Source organism: Herpailurus yagouaroundi, unplaced genomic scaffold (genome assembly GCF_014898765.1).
Source record: "Herpailurus yagouaroundi ecotype Mexico unplaced genomic scaffold, PumYag 216, whole genome shotgun sequence".
NCBI lineage: Eukaryota > Metazoa > Chordata > Mammalia > Carnivora > Felidae > Herpailurus > Herpailurus yagouaroundi.
Window position 1 is genome coordinate 10,408,307 of NW_024412447.1, and position 26,342 is coordinate 10,434,648.

A 26,342-nucleotide genomic window follows, 5' to 3' on the forward strand; every position below is an offset into this window, starting at 1 on the left:
AGGAGAGGACGCGGCACTTGCCTGTGTTTTCTTTAAGGGGTAAGGTCCCTGCGACTGGACGCTCTGTGCCCCACGTGGAGTTGGACTGGTGGCCAGGCTTGAAACCCCACTCGATAAGGCTTCTTATAGTGTTGTTGTTTGAGAGAGAGAGAGAAGGGTGCAAGTGAGCAAGGAGCAGAGAGAGAGGGAGAGAGAAAGGAATGGGGCTCACCCGACCTGGGGCTTGAGTTTACGAACCATGAGATCGTGACCTGAACTGAGATCAGATGCTTTACTGAGCCACCCAGGCACCCTCGATGAAGCTTCTTTCCAAAGGTCCCTTGGATCCCATCGTCAAAAGGCCTGTGGAGCGCTCAGACCCTCGAAGGGGGTCATCTGGGTCTCCAGAGGTTTCCCTGGAGCTTTCTCCCTGCTTCCCTCGAGATGTCACTGTGACTTTGTGGGCGTTTCTCTTGACAGGACCTGTTCCTTGTTCTGTAGTATTTGTGTAATACTAAGTATTATCGAAAACGTTTTAGTATCTGTCTCCTCTCAGTAACTGAATTAAGAGAGGAAGGCACATCTTTCCCCAAGTAAGCACCTAAATAAAAGTTTATACCAACTATGAATGTTCTGGAAATAGGTTTAGTGTAGACAGACAGTTGATCCCTGGTTTCTCTCTCTGCATTTTTCCCCCCTACTTATTCTTGAACTGCCTTCAGAGAAACAAAATTTAACAGAGTGCCAGGTTGGGCCCTTTTAATAAGGGGCTCAGGTTTCTAAGAATGTTCTTCTCTCAGAGCCCATTTTGTCAGAGGCCAGATTGTTTCTCCAGGGCTCAGGAGAGAAGTTTGCACGGCAGACTTCCAGAAGCTGGGGCTGCCCATCTTGACTCAGAGGTCTTAGCAGGAGGCAGAAGCGGCGAGGTCAGGAGGTGTGCATTTGGGTCGAGGAGGAAGATGCTGGAATTGTTGCCTGGCATCCACATTCGACTCAGGATTCTAAGGAATGGCCTGGTTTTCTCGTTGAAGGAGGCTGCTTGGTAGAGAAGTTAGTTGAGAGCAAGAGCCTGTGAACAGTAACCCGGAAAGCAGATCCTGCTTGAGACTCACTAGAAACAGCATTCCTTTGCTGTGCAGTGAGACTGCTCTGTGGCCCCGAGGGATTCTTACACCTGTTCGTTTACTTAAAAGAGAGAGAGAGAGAAACTGCCTATTGTGGGGCTCGAACTTACAACCTTGGGATCAAGAGTCACATATTCTACCCGCTGAGCCAGCCACGCACCCGTTTCTTTTCATGAGTAGTACCTTAAATACTCTGTTGTTTCCCTCCACCCTCTTCTCAGATTCCACATGGCTCCTGAGGTCATGTGGGGCCACTAGCCTGTGCAAGGATTGTTTTTTGAATGTTAACCGCAGTGGGACCTGCCGGGGCCCGGTGTCGTGTGTGTGTGTGTGTGTGTGTGTGTGTGTGTGTGTGTGTGTGTGCGCGCGCGCGCGCGCATGTGCGCGCCTGGCACCTCGGTCTGGTGGAGAATGGGGTGGGTCTTGCCCAGTGGACTTCTTGCCAGTTTTCTTTCCGGGAAGTCGGGAGGGGAAGCCGACAGGGTGTCCCATCCTGGGATCTCTAAAGGATCCTCCATACAGGATAGCAGTCCAACGTGCGTCACAGGTGGCCGTCACCTGGTGTGCCCCACGCTCCCCAGACCCGGTTCGCCAGACGAACAGCCGTGAAACCGCAGAGCTGCAAGGAGACCTAACGGATGGCCAGTTGCTTGGGCTGGACCCCCTCGTGCGTCCTTGGGAGCATCCGGCCAGGGCCTCCCCGCATCTGCCTTTCAAGTTTTGGATGAAGAGCTTTGGTCTGTCCTTTGCGCTTTCTTGGCCAATCTTGAACAACGGTGAGACGTTTGATACTCACAGGAAGTCAACAGGCTTATAACATCCCTCTGAGAGGTTTCCTTTTGCAGTTTGTTGTCATGACCATGAACCAAAACGATGAAGACTGTACTTAATTATAACCTACTACTAATCTCTTCCCCCATCTGTAACCACCCTCTAAGCGTAAAATACCAAATATACAAATAAAAGCAAAAACTGTTTCACGATGGCGGGCTCTTTGGTATGCAGTTTGGGGACCAGAGAGAATTGTTTCCTGTACCTGTTCTTTTGTTCACTGTCGGAGACAAGGTAAACGTTAATAAAATTATTCATTATTACTGGCCTCGAAGCTTCTCTTTTTGAACGGGATTAGGAGGGAGGGAAGTCAGAGCAGCTTTTCAGGTAGCCTAGAGATTCTGTAAATAGCACCAAGGTGCCTTGGAATCTGTAGGGTCTTTCTCATGCATTATATTCTTGAAACTAAGAGTGTGCTCAATAGATATTTTTTTTATTTTAATGTTTATTTTTGAGAGACACAGTGTGAGTGGGGGAGGGTCAGAGAGAGAGGGAGACACAGAATCGGAAGCAGGCTCCAGGCTCTGAGCCATCAGCCCAGCGCGGGGCTTGAACTCAAACATCATGACCTGAGCTGAAGGCGGCCGCTTAACCAACTGAGCCACCCCGGCGCCCCTAGATATTTTTTCAAGGTATTCTATCAAAATATAAACAAAATGAAAAGACATGTTAAAGACTAAAACGAAAGGTGAGGGGTGTGTAAAGAATTCCTGCAGGGGCGCCTGGGTGGCTCAGTTGAAGCATCAGACGCTCGGTTTCAGATCAGGTCGTGATCTCACGGTTTGTATGTTCGAGCCCTGTGTCAGACTCTAATGCCGGTATGGGGCCTGCTTGGGATTCTCTCTGCCCCTCTCCAGCATGCTTCCTCTCTTTCTCGGTCAGTAAATAAAGAAAAAAATTTTAAATATGTATATATATACACACGTAAAGAATTCCAGCAAATTGTCCAGAGAAAAACCCCACAGAGAAGGAAGGTGTTAACAGGTATTTCGTGAAAGAGGAAGTAAGGCCAAAAAACGGTGCTCAGCCCCACTAGCAATCCCGGCATTCCTTGTAAGTCAAGACCGCGAAGAAAGAAAGTACCGTCGTGCACCCCATTCAAGTGGCGCACGTCATGAACTGACAAGCCAGTTGCCTAGAGGGTTTGTGGTCTCTCGTGTTACAGGTGAGCATGTAAGCGGGTGGTCACTTTGGGAATGAGCTTGAATATCGAATTAGCCTTCCCCTCCCAGGTATGTACCCCAGACAGATCACACGGCAGCAGAAGCTGCATTCGGATAATGGAATGAACCGTAGGCACGTGTTGATGGATCACAACGATGTGAGAGACGGGACCTAGGCCCGGGTGTGGACAGACTGCAATGGCACTTTCGTTAGATTCAAAGCCCCTCAGAAATACCTGTAGATGCCAAAACAAGCAGTCGCTTAGGTTGGGGGAGGTTGAAGAATGAGAATAGGTGCCTTTGGGGAGTGAGTTCACAGCCAAAAGTGGGTGTCAGAAGGCTGGGGAGGAGGAGTGGAAGGGAGGCTCTTTTGTACCTTAGGCTTGGGGGTGGCAGACCCCCTGGCTCCAGGGGTTTCTAGAACGTGCACACTTCTCAAGGTGCTTTTTCTGTGGATAATCCACAGCTTCCCATCAGCCTTTAGTATCTCTGTGACCCCAGGGGCGCTTGGGTGGCTCAGTTGGTCATGATCTTGCAGTTAGAGAGTTTGAGCACCGCATCAAGCTCTGCACTGGTCTTTCGAAGTCTGCTTGGGATTCTCTCTCTCTCTCTCTCTCTCTCTCTCTCTCCCCCCCCCTCCCTCCTTCCCTCCCTCCTCCCTCCCTCTCCCCTTTCCCTGCTTGTGCTCTCCCCCTCTTACAAAATAAACTTTAAAAAAGAAAAAAAAAAAAATGGGCTCAGAGAGGGTCTGAGCTAGGTCCCACCGCAGATTGACCTTAACACCTTACCAGTAGTTGGAGGTCACTTCTGCCATTGCTAAGGCCTGAGACAGAAGCCAGGCATGTAGGACGATACCTCCTTCCCATTGGATGTGTGAGGTTCTGTCCATCTCTGCCAGCTGGAGACCCCTGGGTAGAGGCACAGTCCAGGGATCGATGGACACCAACACCAGCTTGTCCCAGTTGTCTGAGTGGGGCTCGGGCAGGTGGTCCCAGCATGGAGGGCCGCTGGCACACAGCCACCAGCCTCCCTGCACTTGTGGGTGGTGAGAAGACAACAGGCTGGAGATTGGGGATCTGGGCTCAAATCCAGCATAGCTTCCATGGGCTTCCAGCCTTCTCTGCCTGTGTAAGGAAAGTGACATCAAAGGGGCCAGTTACCGTGGGAACCAAATGAAGCATGGCCCAGCGGGGAATAGAGTATGGCAGCGCCCGCACAGGCACGGGCCTGGGAGTCAGACGGACTTGGCTTTAGTCCCGGTGCCACCGTGCACTGGGATGGGGGACAAGCTCCTGGCGTGAGGCCCCAGGGATTTCCCACATCAAGGCTTGGCCGCTGCACTACCTATCTTCTCCACAGGGTGGCAGCCGCGGGCAGCCCTGGCCCCGGCCTGGACGGGACGGGCCGAAAGAGAAACCAAGTCTCTGGCCAAAAGGGGCCCACGGGACCGGAGGGCCTGGGCTCTGAAATTCCAGACTAATGGAGGCTTGGGACCCTGGTGGGTTTCCCTGGGGTCTCCTGCGAGTGGGGTGCCACTACCAGTTCCATGGCCTTAGGCAAGTCAACGCCCAGTAACAGAAGGCACCCAAGCAACCTGTGCATTTGTGGGTCCCCCAGGAGCCAGTGTGGAGTCCCTGAAGTGGACGGGGTATAGGCATGGGGGCAGCAGCCGCGGGAGGGGTCTCTGGGTCTCTGGGAATAAGGGCGGGGGTGGGGGGCCGTGAGCCGTGGCTCCTGGATCATCTCCACCCTTGTGTCCTCCGGCTCACCTCCCTGTCCTGCTGCTTCTGACGCCTATGGCGGGTGGGCTGCAGCGCTGTTCTGTCTGCCCCAGCGCGCACCTGCCGTGCGTCCCTCTGTCCCACGTCCCACGGGAGCGTGCACGGTGTGTGCGCGTGAGAGCGTGTCTCATTCCCTGGGACTCTCGCTCCCTGGGTGCCTGTCTCGTTCTCCCTCCCTCTGTGCGTCTCTGAGAGTCTGCGGGTCTCTGTGTCTGTCAGTCAATCTCAAGCTCAGGCTCTGCCTGTCTCTGGAGGAGAAAGGACACTCTGTACATGTGTATGCCTGTGTGTGTCTGTTTCTCATCCTTTCCCTGCCTGTGTGCCTTTTTCTGTGTGCTGCTCCCTCTTGAAGTGTGTGTGTGTGTGTGTGTGTGTGTGTGTGTGTGTGTGTGTGTCTTTCCATCTCTTCCTACTTTCTGGTTGCCTGTGTGTGTGTGTGCGTGTGTGTGTGTGTGCACCCCACTTCCTTCTTTCTTCCAGTCCCTCTGTGTATGTCTCTTCCTCTCTGTGTGACTTGGGTTTACATGTGTGTATTTAGTGCGTGCGTACGTGTGTGTGTGTGTGTGTGTGTGTGTGTGTGTGTGTTCTCTCCACGCCTGCTTGCGTCCGTGTCTCTCTCTCTCCCCTCGTCCCTTGGCGTCTCTCCCTGTCTCTGCGAGTGTCTCTGTGTCTCCGTCTGTTAACAGCAGAGCCTGTCCGGCAGAGCAGCGGATGTGTGAGGGATGATTCAGGGGCTGACAGGAAGCCCGCTGCCTTGCCTGCTGCCCGCCAGAGTCTGTGGCGTTGGCGTCAGCTCGGGCAGGTGTGTGGGCTCAGGATGAAGTGGCCGCAGTGAGGAGCCCCCAGCTGTCAGGTAAGTCTTGCCCAGGAGTGCCTGGAGCCTGGCCCAGGGCCAGGGGTCCGGAGGCTGGCTCCCACTGAACTCCCCACGGGGGCAGGAATGGCCCCACTGGCCCAGCGGGAGTGCTGGGGGGGGGGTCCCGCCGGGTGGGGTGGGGAGATGCCCAGCCGCTGGGCCCTGGTCCTGCCCTGGCGCCCCTGGCTGGGAAGTGCTCCCTCCGGGACCCTGCGGCACCCAGGGGCAGCCTGTTTCTGGCCACCTTCCCACCCTCGCCTTCCCCAGCCCAGCCTATGAGGGCCTGGGAAGCCCCTGCGGGTCCTATCGCTTCCAGAGACCGGTGAGGGGCCAGGCCCACGAGCCCTGGTTTCTTTGTCCGTAAAATGGGACTGTAACATCCCTGCCACCGGGCTATTGGAGGACGGGTGGGACTCCACAGGCAAGCGTGCCCAGGGCCTGCCTCAGGCCAGATGGAAGCAGCCCTCCCACCGCCCCCACCCAGCCCCCAGCCTGGCGCTCCAGCTCTCGGCTCTCTGACTGCGAGGCTGTAGGCCCTGGGGACCTGCTTGTGCCCGGCTCTGTCACCATCCCCCCCCCCCCCCCCGCCCTTGACCTTGGCCGTCACCATTCCCCACCTCTGCCCCGGAACAAGGGCTGCCCAGGCCCCCACACTGGCCTCCTGAGCATTACGAGCCTCCGTTAGAGGTCCCTGGGTCGGCCTTATCTAAAGGCCAAGATTACATGGGAAAGGGAACAGGCACCAGAGCAGAGCCCAGCGGATAAAGCATTCCCAGGGCCCAGATCCGAATCTCTCGCTCCACTCCTGCCCCCTAGTCTGCCCTGCCGCCCTGGTAGGCCTCAGTTTCCCCATCAACGGCTGGAGGTAGGGCTGGGAGATGGGGCGGGAGGCTGGGACACTGAGGCCCGGCCCTGAGGGCTTTCCCACCGAGGGCTGTTGCAAACCTTGTTCATCTGAAAACTGCGCACTTCCCTTTGTGCTATTTTGGCCCGCGGCACCTCGGCCTGTGGCCACAGGCCGCCTCGCCTCCCCACCCCACCCAGCCCTGCCTGCCCCTTGGGGCCCTCCTGGGGCCTCTGGGCCTGCCTCTCCTGGGGGCTCAGCCTCCTCCCCCAACCCTCATCCTGCGCCCACCAGCTCGTGGGGCCTGGGTGGGAAAGCCCGGCCGGAGGGCGGATCTGCTCGGTCTGGGGGCCTCTCTTTGAAAAAATATTTCATGCTTCTTAAAAATAGAATTGTAAGAAAGGGGTACAGGAGCGTGGCCTTTGGAGCCAGCCCTGCCTGAGCTGGGGGTCCTGGTTCTGCTGACGGGCTCGCTGGGGGAACTCGGACAGAGTGCCTGCCTCTCTGGGCCTCCCTCTCCTCCTTTGGATGAAGGGAGCTGGCATCTCCCAAGTGACACTTGGCGCGTCTGTGACAACTGAGGGGCCGGGCCGGATCCCAGCCCGCCCCGGGGTCCCGGCACGATGGCCCCCGTGGGGCGGTGGAGGGGGAGGCTCGGGCCAGTGTGTCTGGGGGACCAGGCGGGACGGTTCTTTCTGGTAGGGTTACCCCGCACTATTCACTGCAACACCCCCCGCCCCCAAAAGGCTGTGGCTGCCCCTTCCCGTTCCATGGGGACCCTGATGGTGGCGAGTCGTGGTCGTCATCCAGCTGTGTCCCCCAGACTCCCACACTAGCACCTCCGAGCACCATCTCGATGCTGGGCCTCATTATTTCCCCTGTTGTAGAAGGGCCGCCGAAGGCCAGTGAGGCTGGGATTCCACAGCAGAGGCAGACACACGCTGTGTTCTCGGGCTCCCCCTCCTTCCCTCAGCCAGTGCCAGGGGGGCGGGGGTGGGCCAGGATGCCCCCCCCCCCCCACCCCGGCCCCGACCGTGCTGCTTGTCCCCGGACAGCCGGGTCCAGGAAGCAAGAGGGCGCCCTGGTGGCCAGGATGCCCTGCGATCGAGGGTCCCCCTTCCCCGGGACGGCCACAGAGGTCAGCAGGCCAGGTCCTGGGCCTCCGTCGCCAGGCCGCAAGAGCACGAGTGAGTTCTCTAAACCAGCCGGCCAGAAATAAGACCCTTAGCACGCTTCTCTTCCGGAAGCCCGGCCGGTGAGCCAGACTGTTTATCATCTGTCGAAAGTGCGTTGAGGAAGGCACCGCGTCGATCCCCATTTTGTAGATGAGAAAACCGAGGCCAGGAGACACACAGGCACAAGCTGGAGTCCTCCCTCCAGGACCAGGTGCTCCCAACCCCACACAGCCTGAAGTGCCCTGGGGCGGGCGGCCCAAGGTTGGGGGGGGGGGGGGGGTGGTGCGGGGAGGAGGTTGTGCAGGCCGGGAGGGCAGCGCCCTGGCTCTGAGAGGGCGGGGCTCAACACGGACAACGTCGCGGGGTGGCGGGGGCCGCCCCGTCCTGAGATTTGGCGACGCTCGTGCTCCCACTGACTCACTCGGTGTTTGGGGAAGGAGGGGTGGCTTCTCTGTGACGGCCCCGACGGAGGCTCCGTGTGGCGTGGAGGTTCCTGGTCATTTTTGCCACAAGGGTGGAGGCAGCCCGGAGAGGCGAAAGGGACCGCCGGCCGCCGCGGTGTAGGCCTCGGGGAGCCCAGGGCAGGAGCCGGGCGGTACGAGGCTCCGCTTCTCCCCCGGCCTCGCCTTCCCCGGCTGTAAAGTGGGGAGAAGCCCTCCCCCCGGGTGGCTGAGGCAGGGGGAAAACAGGTGTGCACAGGATGTGCAGGGAGCCGGTGTGGGCCCCCTCGGAGACGCCCTGTCACCCCCTCAGCCGCGTCCCCCGGCCACTGCCAGGAGACTGTCTCCGCGCTCGCGACGATTCTTCCCGGAAACCCCCTCAGCGGGGCACTCCCCGGGCCCCGGTGTGTGGCCGCCCGTGGCTTCGCCAAGGACTGGCAGTCCCAGCGTGGCTCCGCGGCTGGGACCAGCCACTGACCAAGCGGTGGCCCGAGGCCAGGCGGGATTCAGAGTCTCCTCACCCTGCAGAGTCTGCCTTCCAGCCCGCGACGCTCCCGGCACCTCCCGCCGCCAGCTGCAGCGGGAGCCCGCCAGGCCTCTCTGCCCCCCCCCCCCCCCCCCCCCCCCCCCCCCCCCCCCGCACCCTTCTTCCCCTTATGCCCTCAGGACCCCCCTGGTGCTTAAGGAAAGGAGATCCCACTCCTGATAGGGGCCGAGAAACGCCCTAGGGTGGGTGGCGGCTGCCGGGGCTCCGGTGCCGAAGGGGCCGTGTCCCGAGCTCAGGAAGCAAAGCTGGGTTTACAGGAGGCGACAGGGTAGAGCCAGACTTAGGGCCCCGAGGCTGGAGTTTGAGTCCTGACTTTTTACTTTGCAGCTGGGATCTCCAGCCTCAGTTTCTCCTTTCTTCCTTCTCTTCCTTCCTTCCTCCCTCCCTCCCTTCCTCCCTCCCTTCCTCCCTTCCTTCCTCTTCCTTCCTTCCTTCCTTCCTCTTCCTCTTTCTTTTCTTTCTTTCTCTCTCTCTCTCTCTCTTTTTCTTTCTTTATGTTTATGCATTTTGAGAGAGAGAGAGAGAGACAGAGCATGAGTGGGGAAGAGGTAGAGAGAGAGGGAGACACACAGAATTCGAAGCAGACTCCAATCTCCCAGCTGTCAGCACAGGGCCCGACGTCTGGCTCGAACTCGCCAGCCATGAGATCATGACCTGAGCCAAAGTCAGACGCTCAACCGACTGAGTCACCCAGGCGCCCCTCCGGCCTCAGTTTTTATATTTGTGAAATGTTGGGAGGGCAGCTGTGTGGATTAAGCAAAGGGCACATGGTGCTGTCTGGTCCCCAGAACCTTCCAGCACTTAACCAAGTGTCGGTGATGGCCCTGGGACCAGGACTGCGGGTTTGGGGTCAGATGAGGGAGCAAGGTGGTTCCAGGGCTGGTTCCAGCCTGACCTGTTGCTAGGGCAGGGAGGGGAGCCGGTGCTCCCAGGGCCTGGGCTCAGCCGTGGGGCTGTCGGGACAGGGGGTCTGGAAATCCGAGGGTGTGGGGCTGGGCAGGACCCTGGAGGGGCGGTCACGGGATGATCCACGTTGCAGCCCTGCAGGACGAGTGGCTAGGAGCGGACATGAACGTGGACGCCGAGCTGCTGTGGCCGGGGGTGGCCCTGCTGCTGCTTCTGGGGACGGTGGCCAGCCTGTGCGTGCGCTGCTCCCGCCCAGGTAACAGTGCGGCGGGGGACAAGGGCGTACCCAGACCTGGCCGTGCTGGGTGGACCGAAAGACAGGCTTCGACGAGGCAGGGATGAAACCCTAAACCAGCCCTGAAGACCATGAGTCTGGGTCACTGTGGGGCTTTGGTTGTGCTGGGTCAAGGGGTCTGGGGCAGGGGAATGCTCTGGAAAAAGGATGGAGATGTGCTGTGCTGCCTGCAGCGTGGACCTTCATGCTCTGCTCTCCCAGAGAGCAGACACCGTATCAGTGACAGGTGGCCCGCGGCGATTGGCCGACCGTGTCCCATGTCCCATCTGGGGCCTGCCCAGGGCACAGGGGAGACAAGATGGGGGGATCTCAGAGCTCAGTGCCCGCCCCGGCATTGGGACGCTTGATGATCTGGTCTTGTTCTTGCAGTGGTGAAGAAGTCTGAGAAGATCTACGAGCAGAGGAGCCTGTGAGTGCTTAGGTGTCCCCAGCCCAGTGACTTGGGGTGCCCTGGCTGTGGGCCTCCACAGGGGCAGCCCCTTGGGTGTCCCCGCCCCCCTTCCCTCACCCCTTCCGGCCTCCTTCCTCCAATGGGTCCCGAGCAGTCCAGCCTTGGGAGGAGGGACAGCCTGCCTGCCCAGAGGTCCTCCCCTTGCCCCCAGCCGAGGGGAGGCCACTGTGCTGGTGCTGGGGGCGGACACAAGAGTCCTGCCCTCCTAGGCCACGTGGGGAACCGAGACCGGGCGCAGAGCAAAGCGGGGTACAGGTCTCCCCTGGAAGAAAGGCTCACAGAGCTCAGAGCTCCAGGAGGATGTGGGCGTGTCCTGGGGGAATCAGGAGGCCTGCTGGGGTGGGGGTGGGGGGCGGGAGGTGGGGAGGATCTGAAGAAAGAAAGAAGGCGAAAGGGAACATTCCAGAGAGAGAACAGTGCGGGCCGTTGCCCACCGAGGACCGGGGTGGACACAGTCTTCTGGGGCTGAGGTGGCAGGTACAGGCCTCTCTTGAGAGACGTGAGCTGGGCGAGGGGGCGGAGGCTGTGGCCTTTGTCCTGAGGGCCCGGGGGAGCCACAGAGGAGCCGGAAGCAGGGAGCTAGGGGGAGAGGTGAAACGGGGTCATTGACCCCAGGCCGGATGGCACTTTGGGGACAGGCGAGCGCTGGGAGGGTCAGAGGTGCCGGTCGCTGCAGACCGGGGTGTGGCCCAAGGACAGCCCGGGTCAGGAGGGCAGGGGCCACTGGTGTCCTTACACTGAGCAGGAAAGTGACAGACGGCGGGCCTGGGCTGAGACCCGGGAGAGACCCCCTGCGCTGAGACCCGCGTGCACACGTGTGCACGGGCCGGCGTGCCCACTCACACCCACACGCCCCCCGCATTCTTGCTCATGCGTGTGTTTCTCACACATGCGGCACCGTGTGCCCGCCCAGGGAAGGAACTTACCTACGACTGCGCACACACGCTTTCTCATTTCCTTTTGCAACTGAAAAACCACAATGAAGTTTGAAAATAGAGTGTCCCCATCCACACCCAGCCCTGGGCCCAGGACTAGACTTTTCCCGGCTTTTTTGACCACTTGTTCCCCTGCATCTCCAGCCCACAGGCTCCACAGGGGGTGAGGGTGGGGTGGGGGACCTGGGCCCCACTGGTGCCTCCCACACCCCTGCCCCAAGGCAGGCCTCCTCCGTATCTCCTGTCTCCCTCTCTCAGTGCCTGCCCACTCGGGGCCCCTGACTGAGCTAGAGCCAGAAGTGAAACTTTGTCATGGTGGGAAGTGGAAACTGGGCCTGGACAGGAGGAGAACCCACTTCACTTGGGTTCCATCCTGCCAGCCTACGTGAAGTGACCGCTGTGTGTTCCAGGCCCAGCTCCCGTGGGAAGCCACGCCTGACTCTCTCCTGTGGAGTTAGGACAGCCCTCCTAAATCAGGTCACCCTGACCCCTCAGCCTTCCAGGAGCTCCTGGAAGCCTGGGCCAGATACCCATTCTGGTCCAGAGGAGAAGCCCCAAAGGCTTTAATGTTTAGCCAACCTGCCCTCCCACCCTTAGTGGTGGCTTCTGCTCTCCAGGGAGCTTCATGGTCCAAAATGGCAGCCAGAGCTCCAGCCCTCATCTCTGTGTTCCAGGCAGTAGTAGTAAGAATGAAGCACCAGGATAAAAAGGGTGCACCCCTGTTGGCAGTGCCTCCTTTAAAGACGTTTTCCTGGAGGTCCCAACAACCTTGGCTTGCGTCTCATTGACTAGGGCTTAATCACAGGGCCGTGCTTAGGCACGAGAGAGACTGGGAAATACAGTCTTTTAGATGGGCCTCCGTAAAAATCAGAGATCCGTTTCAAAGAAAGAAGACACGGGGGTGATGGCCGGACACCTCGCTGTGTCTCGCTTTGAAGTTACCTCACCAGGTATTTGGGAGCAAATGGTGGGTTGGAACATCTCAAAAGGGACTGAAGTTACCGTCGGTTGAGATCTCTGAAGAACCACCTGACCCTCACCGGAGAAGCTCGGGGCCGCCTCCCCAGCCCCCGCCCACAGACCCTCCTGACCATCTCCGGGGTTCCTGGGGAGGCCGTGGAGACAGCTGGCTCCAGCCTGGGGCCATGCGAGAAGGGTGGACACCCGGCGGGCAGGGTTGGGGAGCAGTCCGGAGAATGGGGCATCAGGGAGCCCTGGATCACTCTCACCCTGGTCTGTCCCTCCCCTCTCCGTTCCTCGCCCCTGTCTGTCCATCTCTCCTGTCTCTCTGTCCCTTGGGCTGTGGGAGGCCATGCGCTGGCTCAGCACAGCTCCTTGTGTTTCCAGGGAAGAGAATGCACAGAACTTTGCGGTGGCCCGGACCTATTCCTGTGAGTCCCCAAACTGAAGGGTCCAGGGACTGGGCTCAGGGTTGGGGGTGTCCATATCTGTCCCCATCGTTCTGAGGTGGTGGCCAGGCCTGATCTGGTGGAGTGAGGGGCCTGTAAGTGGCAGGCTGGTCTGGGGGTCCAGCCAACACCCCCTTGTCCTTCGCAGTGGTCAGGCAGGCCTGGCCAGGGCCCCTGCTGGACACAGCCTCTGACGTGGCACCAACAAGGTAGGCATAAGCCCCCGACCCCAGGCCCAGAGGGGTCACAACCCCATAGGAGGTGATGGGAAGGAGGGTCCTGCGGTCCCCACCTGGCTGAGCTCCGGCCAAGACCTCGCTCCCTCCCTGAACCTCGGAGCCCCCGAGCTGGATTCTGAGGGCTCCACGAGGGGGCCCTGGGGCTGTGGTTCACAAACCCCAAGGCCTCCTCCCCACCCAGCCCTCCTCAGCCCCTCCCTTCCCCCTTTCCTGCAGGAAGGACAAGCTTCTGCGGTTCTCCCCCAGCGTCGAGGGTGAGTGGCCCTTAGACACAGGGTGGGGGCAGGGGTGAGGGGGGACTGAGACATGGGGGGGAGGAGGGACTGAGACACAGGGGTGGGGGCAAGGGTGAAGGGGGGACTGAGACACGTGGGCAGTGGGGGGGTCCCCTGAGGTGTTGGGCCAGGAGGCCTGGGGGGAGGGGACAGAGAGCAGGTGCAAAGCTATGAAGGTACGAAACACCTGGGTCTGGAAGGCCCTTCCTTGGGGGTGGGAGTGGGGCCGAGACGGGAGGAAGCCACGAGCCCGCCTTTCTTCCAGATTCTGCGTCCTCTAGGTACCTGGAGAACTTCAGCAAAGGTGGGTGGTATCCGGGGAAGTGGGGGCTGCGGTGGGGCCCACAGCCCGGGGCTCAGGCCTAATTCTCGCCTCTTCCTGCAGGAAGCAGACGAGGATCTGATGGAGCCTTCATGTGAGTGGTCTTCTGCGGGCCCTGGCCCCTCATCCCCGCCCCCCACCCACCCCTGCTTTGAGCTTCCCCCTTTAGGAAGACTTCCTGCCCCGGAACCCACTGGCCCAGGCAGGCTCTGCCCCTCAGGTGGTTATGGCTTTGTGGGGACAGGGACATGGCCCTGCTCTAGGGAGGGTTTGTCTGGGGGGGCTCATCCCACATCGCCTAGAGACAAGTTCCAAAAACCCCAGGGAGGAAGGGCCCTCAGGGATGTCTCTTCATCTCACAGATGGGCACACTGCTCCCCAGGGAAGAGGGGGACGAGTCGGGATGGCTGGAGCCAGGCTGGGTGGCTCAGGGACGGAGGGACCAGGGGAGAGCCTGGCCCAGCCCCCACGAGCCCCCAGGGGAACAATATATTGGAACAACCCTGGCCTCACTGTCCCCCGTGATGCTCCCACCCCAACCACACGCCTACCTAGCAACCAGCCTGTGTCCGTGTTTTCTTGCCAGAGACCCCATTGCCACGCACTATTACAACTGGGGGCAGTTCCAGAAGCCCTTGGAAGGTGAGGCGGAGGAGGGGGAAAAAGGGGAGGTGGGAAACTTCAGAAGCCACGTTCCCCAGGCCAGAGGCGGTGGGAAGAACGTGGAGGAGGAGGCTGGGCCTAGGTCTGGACGGGTGGCGGAGTTGGGGAGCTCGGGGCCAAAGCCCAGGAGCGCAGTAGGGAAGGGATGTGTGGGAGGCAGAGAGGGGACAGGGTGGTGGGCCGCAGAGGTGAGGGGACCAGAGGGGGAGCTGGGGGCAGAGGTAGCGGGGGAGGCTGAGCCCCCGTGTCGTGCAGGCCCCCCCTCGGGACTGGGCAGCAACTGATGGGTACACGTGGCACCTCGGAGAAAGGCCCTGGGCAGGGCGGCCGGGCTGACTGACACTGAGCCCTGCGGGCTCTGAAGATGCCAGAATCTTAGGCCCTTAACACCTTTGGTTCACAGAAGAAGAAACTGAGGAGTGAGGGAGGGCAGTGCCTGCTGAGAGGTGCTCGGGTCTGGGGCTTGAGGCCAGTTCCTGCATCTTGGCTCCTGCCTGGGCCATGCTGGGGAGTGGGGCCGTGGTGGGTAGAGAGGAGGGTCTTCTCCCCGCCCCCTGCACCCACCTCAGATGGATGCAGGCAGTGGGCCAGCAGTTAGAGCTCAGCTTGCCCCTGACGGGGGCCATGAGGGGGTGCCAGGCTCTGATAGGCCTGGGGTCGCCCCGCCCCGCCCAGAGGTACTGCTTCAGGACGAGCCTAGGCCCGGAGCCCGCCTCTCCGTGGCCTCCAGCAGCAATCCCTGCCCCTCGCTGCCCGGTAGCAACGGGCCTCCCTCCCTCCCTCCCAACTAGCCAACTGCCTGATTGCAGCCTGAGCCCTACTCCCCCCTCCCCGGTGCATTTGGGGGGGACCTCAGAAGACAATGAAGGAGCTCAGGGTGGCGGCTGCCGAAGCCAGGCCAGTGTCAATGAAGAAGCTTGTCCAGGAGAATGTTCGGGAGCCTCCCGGCGGGGGTGGGGGGAGGTCGGTGCAGAGGCTGAGGGTTTGGCAGGACGGGTCACCTACAGAGGGAAGGCAGGACGGAGGGAGGGAGGGAGGAAGAGCCCGGCCTGCTGGGCAGGGCCGACTGGCACCCACAGCCCCGTCTCCTCTCCCCAGCAGACGATGATGATGCCAATTCGTACGAGAACGTGCTCATCTGCAAGCGGAAGGACACTGAGTCAGGTGAGGCTGCCAGTCCCGGGAGCTGGCAGGGAGGCCAGCCTCCTCGGCTGAGATCCAAGGCCCCTGTTGCTCAAAGGCACCACTTGCCTCGAAACCCGAAGGTTCACCTCAGCTCTCGTGCCTTTGGATAAAGCACTGCTCGAGGCCTGGAGGGGCCCCGGGGGTCCGGCCCTAGTGAGATGCACCGACAGGACCCCTTCCTCCCCCGAGGGGCTGCCCAGCACGGGGCACAGGAGGAACCCAGGCGCCCCTGCCGGCCTGAGGCCTGGGCCAGCCCCTCTCTCGGTGTCTCCCTGCAGGGGACGAAGGATCTGAGGACTATCAGAACTCAGCTTCCATCCGGCAGTGGCGGGAGTCCAGGAGGGTGGTGGGTACGTGTCTGGAGGGCAGGGGCTCCGGAGCGGTCAGCTTCAGCACGCTTGCGGCGGGGGGGGGGGGCGCCTGGCCTGGGAGGATCCGGTGGGTGGGCGTGGGCGAGGGAGGGAGAGTCGGGGTCTGACCCGGGAGGGCCAGGCCGGGAGGGCTCCCCTGCAGCCCGTGCAGCTGACTGTGCAGCGACGCCTCTGGCCCGTCGGTGGCCGCAGACGCCTCGAACCCCATCGGCAGCCCCCGCCACGGGCCAATCTCCGGCGAACCGCAGGGATGAGACCGACACACTGTTCAGTGTGGCATTTCCCGCAGGCTGTTTTGCAGCCTCTGGGGGTCTGGGCCCGAGCCTCTGGCTGGGGGGACGGGTGTGGGTGTGAACGTGCGAACCGTCTGCCCCCTGGTCCGCAGAGCGAGGCCCGAGGGAGGCGTCCCCGTCGCTGGCAGGAAGCCCGGACGAGGAGCCCGATTACGTGAACGAGAGCGTGGCAGCCACAGAAGCCTAGCGAGGGCCTGGAAGGTAGGTGCCCCTTCTTCCAGGGCGGTGGGCCTCACAGGCCTGAGAGGCCCCATCCCAAGGGGAAAAAAACAGGGCTGGGGGAGCCACGTGGGGGCCCCGGAGGGGGTTGAGGGGTGGCACCCATGGTGCTGAAATGGGGGGGGCTCTGTCGGGTGATGGGACCGCGCCCCTAGGTGCTGGGCCCCCTGAGCAGCCCGTGCCCACCCCGCCCCCGGCTCCCGTGGCAGGCCCGGCGAGGGGACAGCTCCACGGCAGGCACAAGGGCCTCAGGCTGTTGTGGGGGGTCCGGCCGGGGGTGCTGGTGAGCTGTGGGGTGATGGGGTGGGCCCTGGGTGGTCTCCGCAATCCTGAGCGAGTGACTTCACCTTCTGGGACTATTGCCTCGCTGGCAAAACGGTGCAACTGGGACACGGCATGTGAGGGACACAGGGACAGGGGTGGGACCTGGAGACAGAGGAGGGTGCCCATGACGGTCGTGGCTGGACCGTGTGAAGCACCCGCTTGGTCAGCCAGCGTGGGGCTGAATGTTCACACGTGCCCTCTCGTGGTGCCCCGAAGGCACAGAGAGCTCAGCCACTGCCCCTCCCCCAACCATACCTCCCAGCACCTGCCGCGGGCAAGTCGGCCTTAAGCGCCGCAGACACAGTCATAAAATCCACTCATGGGTGCCCAGCTGGCTCAGTCGGTGGAGGGTGCAACTCTTGATCTCAGGGTGGTGAGTTCGAGCCCTACAGGGGGTGTAGAGATTACTTAAAATTTTTAAAGCTTTTTAAAAAATTTATTTATTTATTCTTAGGGTGAGGGGGCATGAGCAGAGGAGAGGCAGAGAGAGTGGGAGAGAGAGAGAGAGTCCCAAACAGTCTCCACACTGTCCGTGCAGAGCCTGACATGGGGCTCGAACTCACAAAGCATGAGATCATGATCTGAGCCGAGATCAAGAGTTGGACGCTTAACCGACTGAGCCACCCAGGTGCCCCTACTTAAAAATAAAACCTGAAGGGAAAAAAAAAAAAAGAATCCACTCAAATCCCTGACCGTTCAGGACTTACACTCCGGTGGGAGGGATTTCGCAGATGGCTGTAGGCTGAGAGAGGAAAGGAAGAGGCATGGGACTGGGGCAGGCCAGGGCAGCTGTGGGGGCTCCCTCCTCGCCCCGCTGGGGGAAAGATTTGCAGGGGGGCAGCGGTGCACCCAGAGGGTCTGACGATGGGGCGGCGCGGCCAGCCACGCGGCCTGCACCTGGGTTTTCTGGGATGGGAGAGGGGGCGGCCTGGGAGACTGGAAAGAGGATCCCCGGATGCTGAGGAGAGAATGGAATTGAGGGCACAACACAGGGAGTGGAGAACTTTCCGGAAGTTCCACTGCAGAGTGGGGAGCGAGGGAGCAGAGAAGCAGAGACGCGGGGCGGGAGCCAGAGCGCTGTGCAGGTTTCTGAGCTGAAAGAAACGATGCTGTGAGGTAGGTTAGGGTGGCAGAAACGACACAGTGGGTTCCGGCTTGGGGTCCAGCTGCGGCTGGATGGAACCTTTGCGTCCAGCATCCCGTCGGGCACAGGGGGCCGAACTCCACGGCCGGCGCCCACGGTGGCCTGGAGGCTGGAGTGACACGATCCCTGGACTCGAATTAGTGGAAGGGCTGTGCCAGGCGAGGAGGAAGCAGGGCTGAGTTAGAGCAGACGCTCTTGGCAGGTGCCTTCTGGGTGGGAGGGGAGAGGACGCGCCTCGAAGGTGAGTGCGGGTCACAGGGCAGAGGGCGTCCCCGTGCGGGTTAACCCCAGCCGGGCGGCATCGATAAGCACAGTCAGGATTTCCAAGGGAAGGAAGGCAGCTTGATGGGTGGGCTCAGCCTGCAGGGCAGGAAGGGGGCTGAACGCTGACCATCTCCACCCATCCCGACCCTGACCGTGACCCAGCCACCCTGCTGCCGAGGGAACAGAGTGCTGTCGAGGCAACCCTTTTCCTTGTAACAAACCTTTTCATCTTCGTTCAAGGAGCCGAGGGGACCACCAAGCTCAGAGGACTATTTACCGCCTCCCCAAAGGTCACTTCTCTGAGTTGCTCAACCGCTAGACCCCCCACGGTTGCTCCTGGGAGACGCGCTGACACGTCTGAGGACCATCCACCAGGCCGCGGGGGACCGGTGGGGAAAGGACAGTTACAGGTGGAATCACCCCCTACCCCCCCGCCCGGCTCCCACGGGAGCCCAGAGCCCCTGCCGCGATCGGATGTCAAGATTCAGGGCAAGCTGCATCCCTGTCCCCACGTCTAGAACATCGTGCATCACTGGTACTCCTGTGCTTTTTGCTTTGGATTCAGGTTCCAAAGTGCTAACCAATGCCGGCTGCTGGGCTCTTCCTCGTGGTCCATAAGCTTGTACAGTTAATTTATATAGGTGGAGCCATATTTAATAATCCACATCTCCGGGCAGAGATCCGATCTGTCTCGCCTCCTAGAAGCATTACATGTGATTTCAGCAGAGTTAGGGGAGCCCCGGCGCTCCTTTCTTTGGGCCTCGGTTCACTTGGAAGAAGTAAGGCTGCAGGGAACTTCGCGCAGCCAGTGGGGACATCTGCTGTGGACAGAGCGCGTCACGTTTCCAAAGGAGTGGAGCTGCGCGGCCGCCGAGCTGATTGGGCAGAAACACAGCTGTCTCACGGGAGGGGCAGGGGCCCCAAGGGACCTTCTGAGTCAGAAAAGCCACAGCCAGAGAAACGAGATGCTTCCTTCAACTGAAACATCCCAATAGACCGTTTTCATTTAAAAGTAGCAATTCTCACGTCCGCTTTCCCTGCTTCACGCAAAAACCTTCTAAGGGAATGAAAGTCAAGCCTCTTGCTTCATCGAAAGGGGCCTTGCCCCGCCCCAGGCCAAGGTCAGGGGATGGAGAGAGAGAGAGGGTGTGCTGGGGACAGGGACCTGGTCACAGGGTCAGTCCTCTTTCCGTAAGTTGGTGCCACAGGTTGGGAAACGAGAAGGAAAAATGACAATGGTTGGCCACTTGTTACTCCCCACCCAGGAGTCCTGATCTCACAGGCTCAGATGGGGTGGGGTGCGGTGGGGGCTCCGGGCTCCATGGTTACTGGGTGTGGGGAACCCTCTGGACCCTGGGCCTCCCCCCAAACCTCACAGGGACCATGGAAGCTCCAGATGAAAAATAAGATGGAGAAACTATGTTTTTCTAAAACCTCACCTTGCAGGTTTTGAGGACCTTAATTCTTTTTCTCCCCTAATTGGAGCCCTAACCCAAACAGCCAGTTACGTGGGAGCCTTCCCTGTATCAGTTCAGTGTCCCATTCAACGCTGTGGCCCGGGCAGGTGACAAACCTTCCCGGGAGGAATGGCAGAGTGGAAGGGAGCTCTAGAGCCGCTGTGGCCAACCCTGGGCCGGGAGAGGATTTAAAGAAAGGCTCATGGGCTTGCCTAGCTGTTCCAGCACCATCTGTGTTTCTGCGGCAGTGGGGACACAGGAGGCAAGCTGCTGGGACCCTCTGTCCTCGAGCCCACAGGGCAGGAGCCAGCATGGCACACAGCTGTTTTCTTTTTCTTAAAAAAAAAAAAAAAAAAATTTACGTCCAAGTTCGGCTCAGGTCATGATCTCACAGTTCATGGGTTCGAGCCCCATGTCGGGCTCTATGCTGACAGCTCAGAGCCTGGAGCCTGCTTCGGATTCTGTGTCTCCCTCTCTCTCTGCCCCTCCCCTGCTCACACACTCTCTCTCTCAAAAATAAGTAAAACATTTAAAAAAGTTAAAAGTTTGGGGCGCCGGGATGGCTCAGTCAGTTAAGCGTCTGACTTCGGCTCAGATCATGATCTCACAGTTCATGGGTTCGAGCCCCGTGTCGGGCTCTGTGCTGACAGCTTGGAGCCTGGAGCCTGCTTCGGAATCTGTGGCTCCCTCTCTCTCTGCCCCTCCCCGGCTCACACTCTCTCTCTCTCTCAAAAGTAAATAAACATTAAAAAAAATTTTTTTTTTAAGTTAAAAGTTTAAGTCGGATGCTTAATCAACCAAGCCACCTAGGCACCCCAACACACAACTGTTCTCAATGGAAGCTTTCACACGAGACCACCAATCACAGGAGCTGAGTCACCCCCAACCCCTGTAACACGACATCAGGGATTTGCTTCAACCACCGGAATGGGGGAGGGTGGTGGGAACACAAGAGGACACCAGAATGGCCGTATGTTGGTAAAACTTAAGATGGGTGGTGGATACGGGAAGTTCACTGCATCATTCTTTCCACTTATGTACAATTGAGATTTTTTACAGTTTGAAAAAAATAGTACCTTGGGGGGGGTGGGAACAGTCATGCAAATTATTATAAAATTCCCTGGGGATTTCTACGGCAGCATGCACACACAGGATACCCAGTAACACCGTCCCGTGATCGCTGCCCGTCCTGCCGAAGGGCCCACTGTCCCAGGCTGTTCTGAGAGGTCTGTCTCCGTAGTAAATCGCAGCAGGCTTCCGCAAGAACTGAGATCAGCTTGGTCGGTCTCTTCCTAAATCACCTTTTCTACTTGTAGGATGCTAGGGGCAGAGACAGGAAGCCGGTTTCCCTCCTGGCCTTGTGGTGCCACCTTACTGCTGATAAAACTGTATTTTTTTAATGCTTATTTATTTTGAGAGAGAGAGAGAGCACGAGCAGGAGAGGGGGACAGAGAAAGAGAGAGAATCCAAAGCAGCCTGTGCCGTCAGCACAGAGCCCGACACGGGGCTTGATCTCATGAACCTTGAGATCATGAACTGAGCCGAGATCAAGAGTCGGACGCTCAACCCAATGAGTCACCCAGGTGCCCCTGGACAGCTTTTTTATTAGCTGAAATGCCACACGTGCCCAGATCGGGTGCCATGCCCCGGAGGTTCTCTGGGGCCTTTCCATCCTGTCACCACATCTGTGAGTCTGAGGCTGAGCGCAAACTATCGTGGAAGCTGCATGAAGGTGAAGGCTACGACTGTGTGAGAGGAAGGTGCGTCCCCATGCTGATCTAAGGCAGCATTTTGTCCAGATCAGAAGGCGCTGACAACTGGGTCTCACGGACGGATGAGGAGGACTCTTGTCCCCTAACTGGCCACCGGGGCCATTGTCTTCTGACACAGCCTGGCCAGGAGCCCTGCCATCTGCAGAAGGGAGTTCACACCTTCTGCAATTTTCATGTGAGTGTATCCAATTTCCTGAAAAACAAAGCAAACGTAAATCTGGTTAATACATGAGGGAGCACTTTATGTTTTATTTTTAACTTGAACTAATAGTTTACTTAAACTCGATGCAACGAACTCACACTCCAGCTGGGAAATAAACTCTAAGTCATAACAGGTTACGTTTAAAGCTCAGTTTATTTTTTTCTAAGAGGATGTTGAGATATTTCCTTGTAAGATACTTTTTTTTTTTTAACTAAAAAAATTTTTTAAGTGTTTATTTACTCTTGAAGGAGAGAGATAGAACGTGAACAGGGGAGGGGCAGAGAGAGAGGGAGACACAGAATCCGAAGCAGGCTCCAGGCTCTGAGCTGTCAGCACAGAGCCCGACGTGGGGCTCGAACTCACGATCTGTGAGATCATGACCTGAGTGACGTTGGTTGCCCAACCGACTGAGCCACCCAGGCGCCCCTATAAGATACTCTTAAAGAGAAAAAAAAAAAACCAGGCTTGGAAAAAATATTAAAATATTTGTAAAACACATACCTGATACAGGACTTGCAGCCAGAATATATAAGTAACTCTCAAAGCTCAAGAACAAGAAAACAACCCAGCTGAACTTTGCTTTGCTAAGGATTGTGGGAGGCAAATCAACACATGGAAGAGAGCTCGACATCCTCGGTTACTGGGAAATGCACATAAAGCTACGACCAGATACTACTACGCATCTGTTAGAATGGCTTTAAAAAAAAATCAACCGAAAAAAAAATCAACCAAACATTCCAAGTGCCGGCCAGGCCGCGGATCATCTGGAACACTCCCGCTGCTGGCAGAAATGCAAAATACCACAGCCGCTTCGGAAATCGGCTTGGCAGTTTCTTGAAAAGTTCAACATACCCTTCCCGTTACAGCCAGCAACCTCACCTCCTGGGAAGTGACCCCAGAGAAGTAAAAACTTACGTTCACATTCACACACATTCACGCACACAAATGTTTACGGTGGCCTTATGTGGAGTCCCCATAACCCGGACACCCAAACGTCCTCCAACTGGCGAACACGCAAGCGTGCTTCATCTGTATCGTGGAACACACTCGGCAGTAAAAGGAAGGACCCACTGCGACAGTGTGAACAAATCCTAAATGCGTTAAGTGAAGTAGAAGAAGCCAGACTCAAAGGCCCCCCGAAAACAAAACAACAAAAAGATTTTTAAAAAAGATATATAGGTAAAGCGGGGAGGGGCATGGGTGGTTTAGTCGGTTGAGTGTCTGACTCAGGTCACGATCCAGGGTCTTGGGATTGAGTCCCGCATTGGGCTCTGCAATGAGTGTGGAGCCTACCTGGGATTCTCTCTCTCTCTCTCTCTCTCTCTCTCTCTCTCTCTCTCTCTCTCCGTCTGCTCTCTCCCTGCTCACTCTCTTCCTTAAAAAAAAAAAAAAAAAAAAGCCTCCCTTCTACTTGATTCCATTTATAGGACATTCTGGAAAATTCTGTCCCTGCAAACAGAAAGCAGATCAATGGCTTCTGGATGCTGGGGGAGGATCTGACTACAGAGGGGCACATATATTTGGGGAGCGGGGAATCATAAAGCCATGGCATTTATGAGACAGCACTTTTGTCAACAGAAGGCACCCAAGAGGTTGACTATAATCTATGTAAACTGTACCTCAATTAACCCGACCTTAAGGGTAAATGAACAAATCAATCGCTAATGAAGAGCCACCCTAAGGAACCCGAGGTCGCTGACCGGTGGGGACAGGTTTCAACCATCTCCCAGCCCCCGGTCGATGAGCCGCCCGCCTCTGCTGTGGTCAAGACACTTGCCGTGTGCCTTCCAGGGGCCAGGCCCGTGAGCAAAACGAAGAGCCCAGGACGTGGCCCGCATTCCCTGGGAGAGAGGGGGGCATCGCTGTACTCTCACTGACCTTGATGAACTCCAGTTTCAAATATTCTGCCATCTGGAAGGTTTTACACACTCGAAAAATGTTGCCAATGATGTCTTCCGGTGAATAGCCAAGATGCCACAGGTGAGCGAGAATCTAAACAGGAAGAGACGAGGTAGTGACAAGGGTACTGGGGCGGGGGGACGACAAGAAGTCGAAGCCACACCAGTCTTGGGTCCGTCACACCGCAAGGAGTGGACGGATCATCTTGGGCAACCCAGTGATCCAGGGGAACGGCCAGTGGGCAGACCCTCCAGATCGCCTGGGGGGTCATGAGTTTCCCAACAAGCAGAGAGAATATCACAAATGTTTTATTGTTTATTTATTTACAGTAGGCTCCATGCCCATGTGGGGCCTGAACTCAGCACCCTAAGATTAAGAGTCGCACGCTCTATCGACAGAGCCAGGCAGGTGCCCCAACATCACAAACGTTTGAAAAAGCATTGCGTGGTCTGCTACAACAGCCACGTAGTATTTTTATCCAAGGCCCCGAAAAAGCCGTATGAATCATCCCAGCGAGTCCTGGGGGAAGAGGCAGAACCGTCTGTCTGCTGTGCCCTCCGGAGCTGCAGGTCACGAGGTGCTCCCCCTGCAAGCCGAGCCTCGAACAAACCCCCACTGGGGCCGAGTTCTCTCCACCTCTTGCCCTCACAACCCCAGGCCTCAGTTCCAACCCCACCCGGCCCACCCAGACTGCGGGGTCCGGGCTCGGTTGTTTTCTTTGGTGGCATCCTGGGACGGACGCAGGGGGTAAGGAAGCTGAGTGTTCATAAATCTGAAGGCTGCCTTTATGAAGGCTGTGTGTTGGGGTCTCTGCCCAGGTCTCCCCTTGGGTTTGCGTTGCGTCTGGCCCCTAAACCCAGTCCACCTCTGGCCTAGTTTGCTGGCAGCCGGGTGTGGGGGACCTCCCAGAATCGGGTCAATGGACTTAAATCGTACCACTGCCGCCCTGGTGGACCTGAGGGTCACCGGCACCCTGAAGATGCCCCCTGGAATCTGCACTTGGGACTGGACTCCATAGTGAGTCTAGAAGTCCCCGGTCCTGCCTCTCCTGGACGACCAGGGGCCACTGGGTCCCAGTGAGCCATCCCCACACTCTTCAGGCAGGGCCAGAGGATGAAGTCTCCCTCAGCAGACAGATGGTGTCACTGACACGTAAGGAGTTGGGCTGGTCTCGGGTCAACAAAGTCCCCTCGTGGGGGATGTAATTATAGTACAAGTGTGTGTGATTCTGAATCGCAGGTTGAGTGCTTGTCAGCGGTGGGATTTAGAGCGAGAAATTCAGTCTCCCGCAATCAGTTTTCCCCTCTGACGCGTACCCAACTCCTAGCCTTATTCTAAGAATTACGTGGAGGGGGCACCTGGGTGGCTCAGTCAGTTAAGCATCTGCCTTCAGCTCAGGTCATCATCTCCCGGTTTGTGGGTTCAAGCCCCATTTTGGGTGAGCAGAAGGCCCCCTTAAGGTGAGCCCCGCTTTTCGCTCTGCCTCTCACTCACACCCTCTCTCAAAAAAAAAAAAAAAAAAAAAGAATTCAGTGGAACGACGCTTGTGAAGTCCCTAGCACAGAGAGGCTCCCCCCGTGTCAGGGACGCAGGCTCGAGGCCAACCTTGTACGCTTCGTCGATGTTGGCGTTCACACAGTGCTGGATCATCTCCTTCACCAGCAAGGGGTGGGGCTCGTCGCAGACCTGAGCAAACCAGAAAGGAAGGCCTGTCAGGGGCTGAGGGGGCCCATCTGGGGAGGAGCCCCGACAGACCAACTGGGGGGCCACTGGTGTAAGCAACCTCTCAGCTGGCTTTCCTCCTCGAATTCTCCGGCAAACACGACCAGGTTTGGAAACGTCCCTCTCACCACCAGATGAGTCACCAGACAGAATATGGTGTTCCCCTCCCCAGTGAGGAAGAGCTTCTGACACGTGGTTACAGATTCCCCAGGCACAAGCTGAGCGAACAGGGGCTGACGGAATCTTCTGTCTTATTGGAAGCCATCAGCCACACACCTTAGGTCACCAGGTCCCGGGAGGGCCTGCCCGGAACCGCTCAGAATCCACTTAAGAATCAGGAGCTCTCGGGGCGCCTGGGTGGCGCAGTCGGTTAAGCATCCGACTTGAGCCAGGTCACGATCTCGCGGTCCGTGAGTTCGAGCCCCGCGTCAGGCTCTGGGCTGATGGCTCAGAGCCTGGAGCCTGTTCCCGATTCTGTGTCTCACTCTCTCTCTGCCCCTCCCCCGTTCATGCTCTGTCTCTCTCTGTCCCAAAAATAAATAAAAAAAACGTTGAAAAAAAAAGAATCGGGAGCCCTCGTGGGCCGACCTCCTACCTGGAATAGGAACTGGATTCCCCGGAGAGAGTCCCTCACTTCAGAGCCTGCAGGTGGTGCGCGGGTGTAGCTGAGCCTGGGGCCGCCCCCCTGCCCCTGCCTCCACTGGCCTGGAGACCCCACTCCACCCTCCAGCTCAGGATCCACATGTACAACTTCCAATGAAAAGCCTTCTGCCCTCCGCTCTGACGCCCCACGCCGCCCTGGGATTTGTCTTCCCAGCTCGGTTAACTTCCCTCAGAAATCGTGCTTTCCTGAGCCCTCGAAGGTCTGCTCCCAGATGACCCGGGGCCTGAACTATCTAGAGGAGACTAAGCAAGTTCCCAGAGTGTCCTCGAAAACACATTTGCCACCAGGGGCTAAACAGGCTTTCAACGCGGCTCTTTTTACCCCCAGACTTGCTAAGGTCTGAATACATGGGGAGCTGTACCCAGCCTTTACCCCCAAATAAGGGGGAAGCTGGTCTCCAGCACGCAGACCCCGAGTTGTCAGGATGCACTAGCCAATTTTCAAAAGTATTCCCAGGAGGAAAACCCTTTGCCAATGTGGGAGAGCGGGAATCTTTGTCCCTGGACTGGGTGGGTGCGGAAGGCGGGGGGGGGGGGGGGGGGGGGCGGGGCGAAGCGGTCACCCCCACCCGCCGGGAGAAGGATTGAGAGT

General features: G+C 58.4%; 2 protein-coding genes and 1 long non-coding RNA gene across 5 annotated transcripts in view; 1 reads left to right on the forward strand and 2 right to left on the reverse strand.

Moving 5' to 3' along the window:
- Positions 1 to 4,127: 4,127 nt before the first annotated feature.
- Positions 4,128 to 5,377, reverse strand: LOC121017750 (uncharacterized). The gene is made up of 3 exons (XR_005784882.1): positions 4,982 to 5,377; positions 4,867 to 4,938; positions 4,128 to 4,221 (listed from the first exon to the last, which is right to left on the reverse strand). It is a non-coding gene; the product is annotated as an uncharacterized LOC121017750 (long non-coding RNA).
- A 133-nt stretch (positions 5,378 to 5,510) lies between these two features.
- Positions 5,511 to 19,051, forward strand: LAT2 (linker for activation of T cells family member 2). 3 transcript variants are annotated; one of them, XM_040456174.1, is made up of 13 exons: positions 5,511 to 5,731; positions 9,780 to 9,902; positions 10,311 to 10,350; positions 12,654 to 12,718; positions 12,885 to 12,945; positions 13,192 to 13,229; positions 13,516 to 13,554; positions 13,636 to 13,666; positions 14,159 to 14,214; positions 15,337 to 15,399; positions 15,699 to 15,770; positions 16,177 to 16,285; positions 18,276 to 19,050. In XM_040456174.1, the coding sequence occupies exons 2-12, from the start codon at positions 9,809 to 9,811 to the stop codon at positions 16,269 to 16,271; spliced, it is 654 nt and encodes a 217-aa protein (XP_040312108.1). In that variant the 5' UTR covers positions 5,511 to 5,731; positions 9,780 to 9,808; the 3' UTR covers positions 16,272 to 16,285; positions 18,276 to 19,050. The 3 variants fall into 3 exon arrangements, with proteins under 3 accessions (XP_040312108.1, XP_040312106.1, XP_040312107.1); XM_040456172.1 differs by lacking the exon at positions 5,511 to 5,731 and adding an exon at positions 7,005 to 7,964 and having other exon boundaries at positions 18,276 to 19,051; XM_040456173.1 differs by lacking the exon at positions 5,511 to 5,731 and adding an exon at positions 7,012 to 7,964 and having other exon boundaries at positions 12,675 to 12,718; positions 18,276 to 19,051.
- A 2,011-nt stretch (positions 19,052 to 21,062) lies between these two features.
- The window catches only part of RFC2 (replication factor C subunit 2), a 24,212-nt gene continuing 18,932 nt past the window's right edge, over positions 21,063 to 26,342 (reverse strand). The window contains exons 9-11 of the mRNA XM_040456175.1: positions 24,971 to 25,051; positions 23,345 to 23,458; positions 21,063 to 21,457 (exon numbers count right to left, since the gene is read on the reverse strand). Coding sequence (XP_040312109.1) covers positions 21,347 to 21,457; positions 23,345 to 23,458; positions 24,971 to 25,051 — 306 coding nt within the window. The 3' untranslated portion in view covers positions 21,063 to 21,346. The remainder of the gene's footprint in view (positions 21,458 to 23,344; positions 23,459 to 24,970; positions 25,052 to 26,342) is intronic.